This window comes from Entelurus aequoreus, linkage group LG20 (genome assembly GCF_033978785.1).
Source record: "Entelurus aequoreus isolate RoL-2023_Sb linkage group LG20, RoL_Eaeq_v1.1, whole genome shotgun sequence".
NCBI lineage: Eukaryota > Metazoa > Chordata > Actinopteri > Syngnathiformes > Syngnathidae > Entelurus > Entelurus aequoreus.
Genome location: NC_084750.1, coordinates 25761701 through 25771054, shown reverse-complemented (window position 1 = coordinate 25771054; position 9354 = coordinate 25761701). Strand labels below are relative to the sequence as shown.

The following is a 9354-nucleotide window of genomic DNA, read 5'->3' as shown; positions in this document are numbered from 1 at the left end:
GTCAGCAGCGATGAGATGTCCCCATCTGATGAACAGGCTAGCGGTCCACCCCGGGTTTGGAGCAGAGTAGAAAAGAAAAGAAAAGAAACGGCAGATCAACTGGTCTAAAAAGGGAGTCTATTTAAAGGCTAGAGTATACAAATGAGTTTTAAGATGAGACTTAAATGCTTCTACTGAGGTAGCATCTCTAACTTTTACCGGGAGGGCATTCCATAGTATTGGAGCCCGAATAGAAAACGCTCTATAGCCCGCAGACTTTTTTTGGGCTCTGGGAATCACTAATAAGCCGGAGTTCTTTGAACGCAGATTTCTTGCCGGGACAGGGTTAGACAGTAATCGAGACGAGATGTAACGAACGCATGGATAATGATCTCAGCATCGCTTGTGGACAAAATGGGACGAATTTTAGCGATATTACGGAGATGAAAGAAGGCCGTTTTAGTAACACTTTTAATGTGCGACTCAAACGAGAGAGTTGGGTCGAAGATAATACCCAGATTTTTTACAGAGTCACCTTGTTTAATTGTTTGGTTGTCAAATGTTAAGGTGGTATTTTTAAATAGATGTCGGTGTTGAGCAGGACCGATAATCAGCATTTCCGTTTTCTTAGCGTTGAGTTGCAAAAAGTTAGCGGACATCCATTGTTTAATTTCATTAAGACACGCCTCCAGCTGACTACAATCCGGCGTGTTGGTCAGCTTTAGGGGCATGTAGAGTTGGGTGTCATCAGCATAACAGTGAAAGCTAACACCGTATTTGCGTATGATGTCACCTAGCGGCAGCATGTAAATACTAAAGAGTGCAGGGCCAAGAACCGAACCCTGGGGAACTCCGCACGTTACCTTAACATAGTCCGAGGTCACATTGTTATGGGAGACACACTGCATCCTGTCAGTGAGATAAGAGTTAAACCAAGACAAGGCTAAGTCTGTCATCCCAATACGCGTTTTGATATCCTCTAATAAAATATTATGATCAACAGTATCGAAAGCGGCGCTAAGATCAAGAAGCAGCAACATAGATGAAGCATCAGAATCCATTGTTAGCAATAGATCATTAGTCATTTTTGCGAGGGCTGTCTCCGTAGAGTGATTTGCCCTGAAACCGGATTGAAAAGGTTCACAGAGATTGTTAGACGCTAAGTGTTCATTTAGCTGCTGTGCTACAATTTTTTCGAGGATTTTCGAGATAAACGGAAGGTGGGACACCGGCCGGTAGTTTATCAGGAGATCAGGATCGAGGTTAGGTCTTTTGAGTAGAGGATGAATAACCGCTTTTTTGAATGCTAGGGGAACAGTGCCAGAGGAAAGTGATAAGTTTATAATATTTAATACTGATGGACCTAATAATACAAAAAGCTCCTTGATAAGTTTCCCAGGAATTGGGTCAAGTAAACATGTTGTTTGTTTTGTCCCATTTACACATTTTGACAATTCCTCCAATGTTATTTCATCAAAGAGAGAGAAACTATTTTGGAGGGCAGTGTCCGTCGTATATACAGTCGTATTTGTGTTAATAGAACCCAGTTGTAGCTGAGATGCATTGTCTTTAATCTCTTTTCTAATGACTTCAATTTTTTTATTAAAGAAATTCATAAAGTCATCTGCTGAGTGGGTGGAGCTACTGGGAGAAGTCCCTTGTTGGGTTAGCGATGCTACTGTACTAAACAGAAATTTAGGATCATTTTTGTTGAGGTGGATGAGATTTGAGTAATATTTAGCTTTAGCTGAGGTAAGCATGCGTTTATAAGTTATTAAACTATCACACCATGCTTGATGGAAGACCTCAAGTTTAGTCGCACGCCATTTGCGTTCCAGCTTTCTACATGATAATTTCTGGGCTTTAGTTTCTTCTGTAAACCATGGGGTACGCCTTTTAGGGGCCCTTTTTAGCTTTAGCGGTGCTACAATATCAATGGTGTCGCGCAGGGTGTCATTAAAGTTGTTAGTGAGGTTATCAATAGAGCCCACATAATTTGGGAATGGTGCCATTACCGAAGGCAGTAGGTCAGTAAGAGTCGTCGTTGTGGCAGCATTAATGTTGCGGCTGCTATAGTAGTTATTATTATTATTATTAGTTTGTTGACAATGAGTCAGAACTTCGAATTTTATAAGGTAATGGTCGGACATTACTTTAGTGTACGGGAGTATCGTAACTTTAGAGGTGGTGACACCCCTGACAAGCACTAGATCTATCGTATTACCGTTGCGTAACAATAGGTTAAGCTTTGTCAGTGTGCTGTGTTATCCAGTTTCCCCTAGGGGAACAACGTTAATATATGTTTGATGAAACGTGATTATATGCATGACTGTAGGTATGTACTGTAATTGTGTATATATATGAGAGCATGGGTACCTATGTGTGCGCGCATGTGTGTATGTATATATGTATGAATAATTGTGTGTATGTGAGTATATACTGTAAGTGTATTTGTATGGACAATATATTTGCCTCCCAGTATGTGCAGGAGCCAAAGTACGGCCACGGCCACCCAGAGAGCCCAAGTCAAAACAGCAGGTGCGGCACCCAGGGAACAAGGAACCACCGGCCCCACGCAGCCAGGCCGGCAAGCGACAGAAACCCCAGCAGGGCCAGCAGCAGGCCATAGACAGCGCGCCCGGCAGAGGAAAAGGCATGGAAGAAGCAGGAGACAGCCAGCCCCCAAGCCAGCGAGAGACCACACCCCACAAGGGCAGAAAGGGGGGACGCCCCGCCCAAGGGGCCCAGAGACTCCCCGCAACCAGACGGGAAGACCGCCCCCGACACTCCAGACCGCAGTCCCGCAGTCCCGCAGTCCAATGAGAGGTGCGCCGTACCCCGAACCCCAACACACCCATGCATGTGAAAAAAAATATACGTTTCTGGATCATCATTTGTCCCTAAGTAGTCGTTGCTGTCTCTCATCAAGTCTGCCATGATTTCTAGAATTGTTGTTGTTGTTGGAAGAAAAAGTGAACGTCGTGATGCGTCTGTGAAATTAACACGCCGCCGTATGCTTAAAATGAGCATCATACGTAGATATTACATGTTATTATGAATGTTACTACATTACATATACGCTTACAGCGTGTATATAAAACCTTGATGGAGGTATTTGGATGTTTTATTACAGCACTTTATAGGCGGAATAGTGCGTCTCCCATTGGCTCCATTGTTTGCTGACTTTTGCTAGCCTTTATGTAGGATTTAGAATGCATCAAACAAAGGAAAACAAATGTGTTGTTGTCTTACAAAATGATTGTGATGATAGACAAAAAAAAAAAAAAAAGTGCAGTTCCCCTTTAACTACATACGTAATGCTTGATGCACTGAATTTTTGCGTCTTTTATGGCTCTTGGAAATGACAATGAATCACAGTAAATGTTTGAATGGTGTTGTTAGTTAAATTAACATCCATCCATCCATCCATTTTCTACCGCTTATTCCCTTCGGGGTAGCAGGGGGCACTGGAGCCTATCTCAGCTACAATCGGGCGGAAGGCGGGGTACACCCTGGACAAGTCGCCACCTCATCGCAGGGTAAATTAACATGTGTATGATAAAAAAAAAATTCAATGACTTGTGTGTTTTAAATTTTGCCAACATATATAGTATCATATGACATGGCAGATTGTATAAAGTTTTTATATCAACTTTGGAGAATGGCTTGTGGGCTTAAAGAGGAAGATGACTATTTATTGTAACAATAATTTGCAGACACAGGGGAGATTCCGCTCATTTTTATTAGATTTTTTTGACACAACCTCTCCATCAGCTATTGATTACAGCAGGTTTAAAATAAAAGAAATATGTGTTACTTTATTAAACTTAAAGTTTGCAGTATAAGCACATCGAGAATTGATCCCATGTCTGTGGCATAAAATAAATAGGTATACTGTCATGACCTGTGGCTCAAGGTCATATCTTTTTTTGGGGTGTATTTCCCGTGTTCTAGGTTTATTTCCTGTTTATTTTGGTTTCACTTCTTGTGTGTGTCTTCTTGCAGTGACTTCATCACTGCTCCTGAACGCTTTTACCCTCACCTGCCTCGGATTTGTGATCAGGAGACTCATCTGCTTCTGATCACCAATCAGAGTGTTGTCCAAGCCAGCCTAATATGGTTTTATGGGCAGTTTATGTGTTGTCGAATCTCCCGGCAAAACCTGAACAGTCACGTCAGTGGTCAGACGAGGCTTCATCATTTACGGCTCATCCCCTACATTAGGCAAATCTCCATAAGCCCGTCGCGGAAATGCCCCCTCTGTTACTTGACACTTGCCTTGGCGAATCTCGTCCCATCACTAGTCGACACGCAAGTAGGACGGATGATTCTCTCTCCACCGCCTGGCTGTGTAGATGTATAAAGTGTAAATGTATAAAGTGTAGTTGTATAAAGTGTAGATGTGTGAAGTGTAGATGTGTGAAGTGTAGATGTATAAAGTGTAGATGTATAAAGTGTAGATGTATAGTGTAGATGTGCATGTGGATAATTTGACAGTCAAAGTGTTTATCAGTGGGATAATGATGCGATGCAAACGTCGTGTTTGACTGACAAATGTTTGCCTCCATGTTCGTAGCATGAACAGTCAAGGACGCTGAAGGCGAAGACGACTGGTTAGAAGGTAAGACGCCGCTTTAAGTTGATAAAATTACTCTTTAGGCATAAACAAGAAGTTTGAAAGGAAACAAGATGGTTTCAAAGTGATGGCTGCTGGAGTCAGGCTAGAAGAAGTAGAGGGACAGTTTTATTCTCTTCTTGTAGATGTCACAATGTCTACGTGGGAATTGTTATACTTCTCGTTCTTCCACACCAAACTCCTCTAAGCAGGGCTTCATGGAGCTTGCTGGAACTGAAAAGTTGGCAGCATGCTATTGTTACAATTGTCTTTTTAATTAAGATACAAATGTAATATTGAGACACAACTAAGGACTCTAATTCCACCTCTCATTTAGTCTTCAACTCTGTATTTTTATATTACATTCCAGTGGTCCTCAAACTTTTTCCAACAAAGTACCACCTCTGAAAAAACTCCATGTACCACCACAATGACCAGCATTCAAAATACAGCAGCTTGATAGGCCTAAGTATTCATTAAAAACAAGGCAGAGATTTTTTTTAACAAGTATATTTAATATTTTTGGCCACTGTAACATTTCCCTCAGTTTGAACAGTAACACTGTGTTTGGATATTTAATTAACATTGATTAATTGTTGTCAAAAAGCATGTTTCAACGTTATGTTTGAGTTGCTCAACGTCAGGACCTAATTCAACAAGTTCTCAACATTGTTTTAATGTCTTGTGCATGCTGGGGTGCTGCTTTGACAATAAAGTTCCTTGAATCTTTGTTTCCTCCCATAGGATGTTGGAGCCTGCAGTACTGCTGCTTCTCCTGCTGGGGGCGATACAGCCACGTGAGTCTTGCTCCACGGTGCCAAAGTCAATCTTAAAGGATCACGTGTTCATACCCGCACAGTGACATGTTGAACTATTGCTTTGCAGAATCATCTGAGGCAGAAATCAGTAGGGGTTTGAATTTCCTGGTGGTTTTTCCAGAGAATGTGGCCTACTTTTACCCCGAAGGCCCTCAGAACCAGGTGCAGGTGACTGCTCTGTACCGCGACACCCACGTCACTGTTAACATATCCAGCCAAGTCCAGAGTCGGACTCTGAGCGCCGCTGAGACTCAGCGCTTCTTCTTCTACCGCCAAGACGAGCTGCGCCGGAAGCATGTGTCCAACAGGGTGGTCCAGGTGAGCAGCACCAAGGTCATCGTGGTCCAAGCCCTCAGCCTCAAGGCCGACAGCGTCCAGAGCGCTCTGGTTCTGCCCACAGAGAGACTAGGCACTGATTACCTCATCCCGCCGATACCCAGAATCCAAGGCACCACTGATCCGGCCGACGCAGTCAGCGTCAACGTGACGGAGCGAGGCCCCTTCAGGCTTGTCGTCGTCAACGCGGACAAACAAAACAAAGTCATGCTGGAAGGTGATGTCATCGCAGAGTCAGAGCTGGAGCCGTATCACGCCGCTCAGTTTTGGCTGACGGTCGACGACGCCTGGACGGTCCTGAGGGTCCAACATCCGGCGGCGGTGCTGTTCAGTCACACTTGTGCCATGATTCACAATTGTAGCTGCTCTTTGCTGTACGCCACGCTGCCGCCTGCCACACAGCAGAGGAAGACTTTCTTCATCCCCATGGCGCTCTCCCGGAACCAAACCTCTCTGTTTCTGTCCCAAGAAGAACTGTCCACAATAGAGGACTTAGACCCAGACACCCCTCTGGTGGAGATCACTGGAAACGCCCTCCTCCACCGGCCTGGCATGCTCCTCCCACTCATCCCGGAGGCTGACTTTGCTTCCTGTTACGTCGTCACCGCCATTCCAAGCATTCAGAACTCTGCAGTGATCGTGGTCCACAAGGACCTCACTGACGGAGTCCATGTTGGCAGAGATGCTGCAGAGAACGCCGCGTGGGAGCAGCTAAAGGGGACGGATCACGTCTCCACAGTTGTTGAGTTGACGTCGGATACCGCCATCTGGCACAGTTCCCATAAAATTGCCGTCTACTACATGGGAGAGAGGGGCGGTGCTCTGTTTGGAAATCCGGCGCCTGCCGTCAGTCAGACCTCAGGTGAGTCCAAAAGGTAAGACAGGAAGACCACTTGTGTCTTTATTTGGACATCTGTGTCCTCAGCAGATCCCAGAGGCTGCGTCCTGTCACCTGACATTCTAGAAGTCGGCCAAGAGGCGGTAAGCTGGCAGGAGTCCGTCAAGTACTGCCGAGGCAAAAACCTGCAGCTGGTCAGCTTGTCCACGCTACCGCTGCAGAACTACGTCCACGCTAAAGTCCAGCAGTTACAAGACGTTGACCTTAGGCGGGCGTGGATCGGCTTGCGTCGTAGCTGGCTGACTGGAGAGTGGTACTGGCTCAACATGGCGCCAGTCACCGTCACCAGCTGGAAGGGAGCGCAGCCCAGCGGCGCACAGGGCAGCCAGTGTGGGACCGTGAGTCTAGAACCGGGTCAGGACTTTAGCTGGAACGATGAAGACTGTTGCCAACCAGTCCGTCCCATTTGCTACCGTGGACCGGTTCTCTTCCCCGTGGAGTAGATCTCATGCTAGTGTGTATGTGTATGTGTATGCGTGTGTGTGTGTGTGATACCTGATACATTAAGACCTTGTCCTGGACATTTAGTTGACAGCTACTGTAGGGCTTTTAGCTCGATGCCTAGCACTCTCATTCTGAGGACCCATGCTTTGAGCCTTGGCAGGACCAGGCAGATTTTTACGTGTGCGTGTACAGAGAGAGATGAAATGAGGATTAAAAATCTTTATTGGACTTTGTCAAAATGTGTGGGTACCAAGTTCGGGGCGGGTCACTTGTACCACAGTGCTCTGGCCTGAATGAGCCACACCCCCAGCCCCACCAGCAGGATGGCCTTCGACCCTAGAGACAAGGACAGAAGCAGCAATAGAAGGGGTGGTACCCCGGTATCAGTTGGCAGGGTCCGTGGGGACAGCAGATACATCATGGCCTTGTCTTTGCCAAGCGGGTTGGAGGCGCTGCATGTGATCTGCTGTCCGAGTTTCACGCCTGGCAGTTGGCTGACGGTGAGGTAGCTGGTAGCGTCGCTCTGAGTTGTGGCTGTAGAACCTTCCAGAAGGCGGTCCGGCCCTAGCCACTGGATGTCGGGCAGCGGCGAGCCCTGGACCTGGCACAGAGCCGTGTAGCCAACGTGCTCCCCGCCCTCCACCCACAGAGACACGATGCTGGGAACAGCTGTAGCAAACATAGACAAAAGTGAAGGACGGTGCCGTCTTCAATGGGACCTCGGGTCTTCACCGCTCACCCTCCACTCTCAGAAGGGTCCCCATCTTGTCCTCAACGCTTATGTCCTCGTGACCCTCCACCTCTATGCCGCAGTAGTAGCGGCCGCTGTCCTGCAGGGCGGCGCCGTTGATGCGCAGCGACAGATCATGCTCGCGCGGGTCGCCCTCGAGTCGGTACCGCTGGTCCTGCTGCGGTCCGGGCTCGCAGGCGGGGGCTCCCGCCAGACTGGCACAGCGGTAGACGACTTCGCCGTGACCCTGCCGCCACAGCACCCGCACAGAGGAATGCTGGGAATGCGGCGGGTGGAGGAAGGTGCACGGCAGCACCGCAGGGTAACCCTCCATGGCCCGCACCTCCGCCTGCATGCGCACGGACCAGTCGCTACCCTTAGAGCCTGTGTACATCGACGCATTAATCTATCGGTCTATCATGAATAAATACACACACTTTAGAAACACACAATAACAAACACACCAGCACTGATACAGTGCAGGTGGGTAGTTCAACTCACCTTCACTAGCAGCAAACAACAACGCAACGCTCAAGACAACCTCCATGGCGGACCAGTGTGTGTGCGTGTGTGTGTGTGTCTTTCCATTGCGACTTTTGCGGAAGCTTTGTCTGCATGAAACATCGCCACAAGACACGTGAGTCAAAGGTCAAAGGAAGTGGTGTTGACGAACCAGGTTCTTGAGGTCCACTTTGAAACTACAACGGTCAGCACGGTGAATGACTATGCAGTACGGTAGTAGTTATATGTTGGGATTTTAATCCCCACCATATTTGTGTATGCTAACTGTCACACGGCACAGATAGGCAAAGGTGGCTACAGTAGTCAAAATTGTACTTAAGTAAAAGTACCGTCACTTTAGAACAGGAGTTCTTTACCTTTTTCCACTAATGGCCGCACACTGCAAAATGAAAGCATGCGAGGGCCAATTTTGATATATTTCATTTTAAAAACCAATATTTTTTTACATTTAGGGCTCCCCTCAAGTTAGGACACGGGGGCTGGGCAAGGTCTTGGTCATAATAATGTTAAAAATAAATGAAAATAAGTTTTAAAAAAATGTATTCACACTTAAATCTCGAGAGCAACTTCAGGTCTTATTTTTATTATTTTTTTATGTTTTATGCTCTTATTGTCAAAACACTGTTTTATATATGGCAAAAACACAACATATGCAATATTTTCCTCAAAAAAAAATTCTAAGTGGAATATTTAATTGCAGTCTTAAATAGGTCAATAATTCAGAACATTGATTTTAATTCATTAATATTTGTTGAGCAATGGGGATCCAAAAGGGCCCCAAATTTAAAGTGTCAAAAATGTGTTGTTTTTTTTAAAAACTTTTAACCCAACTTCATATCTACCCACCGATTGTAGGTTTTTATTTGTTCATGTTTTTTTGGTTTGTTTTATGTACCCCAAAAAATATTTCAAAGTGGAATATTTGATGTGAAGTAATTGGAGCCTTTAATAGGTCAATAATTCATAACAACATTGATTTTAATTGATTATTATTTTTTGAGCAATGACAGCT

General features: G+C 45.7%; 2 protein-coding genes across 4 annotated transcripts; one reads left to right on the top strand and one right to left on the bottom strand.

Moving 5' to 3' along the window:
• The first annotated feature begins 2772 nt into the window (after positions 1-2772).
• Positions 2773-7142, top strand: LOC133635639 (IgGFc-binding protein). 3 transcript variants are annotated; one of them, XM_062028869.1, is made up of 6 exons: positions 2773-2805; positions 3441-3518; positions 4556-4600; positions 5339-5391; positions 5480-6610; positions 6674-7142. In XM_062028869.1, exons 4-6 carry the CDS (start codon positions 5340-5342, stop codon positions 7087-7089), a joined length of 1599 nt encoding a protein of 532 aa, XP_061884853.1. In that variant the 5' UTR covers positions 2773-2805; positions 3441-3518; positions 4556-4600; position 5339; the 3' UTR covers positions 7090-7142. The 3 variants fall into 3 exon arrangements, with proteins under 3 accessions (XP_061884853.1, XP_061884854.1, XP_061884852.1); XM_062028870.1 differs by lacking the exons at positions 2773-2805; positions 3441-3518 and adding an exon at positions 4134-4294 and having other exon boundaries at positions 6677-7142; XM_062028868.1 differs by lacking the exons at positions 2773-2805; positions 3441-3518 and adding an exon at positions 4134-4294.
• Positions 7143-7313: 171 nt separating this feature from the next.
• si:dkey-11p23.7 (V-set and Ig domain-containing protein) lies at positions 7314-8400 on the bottom strand. The gene is made up of 3 exons (XM_062028866.1): positions 8322-8400; positions 7830-8204; positions 7314-7759 (listed from the first exon to the last, which is right to left on the bottom strand). The coding sequence occupies exons 1-3, from the start codon at positions 8365-8367 to the stop codon at positions 7356-7358; spliced, it is 825 nt and encodes a 274-aa protein (XP_061884850.1). The 5' UTR covers positions 8368-8400; the 3' UTR covers positions 7314-7355.
• Positions 8401-9354: the final 954 nt, after the last annotated feature.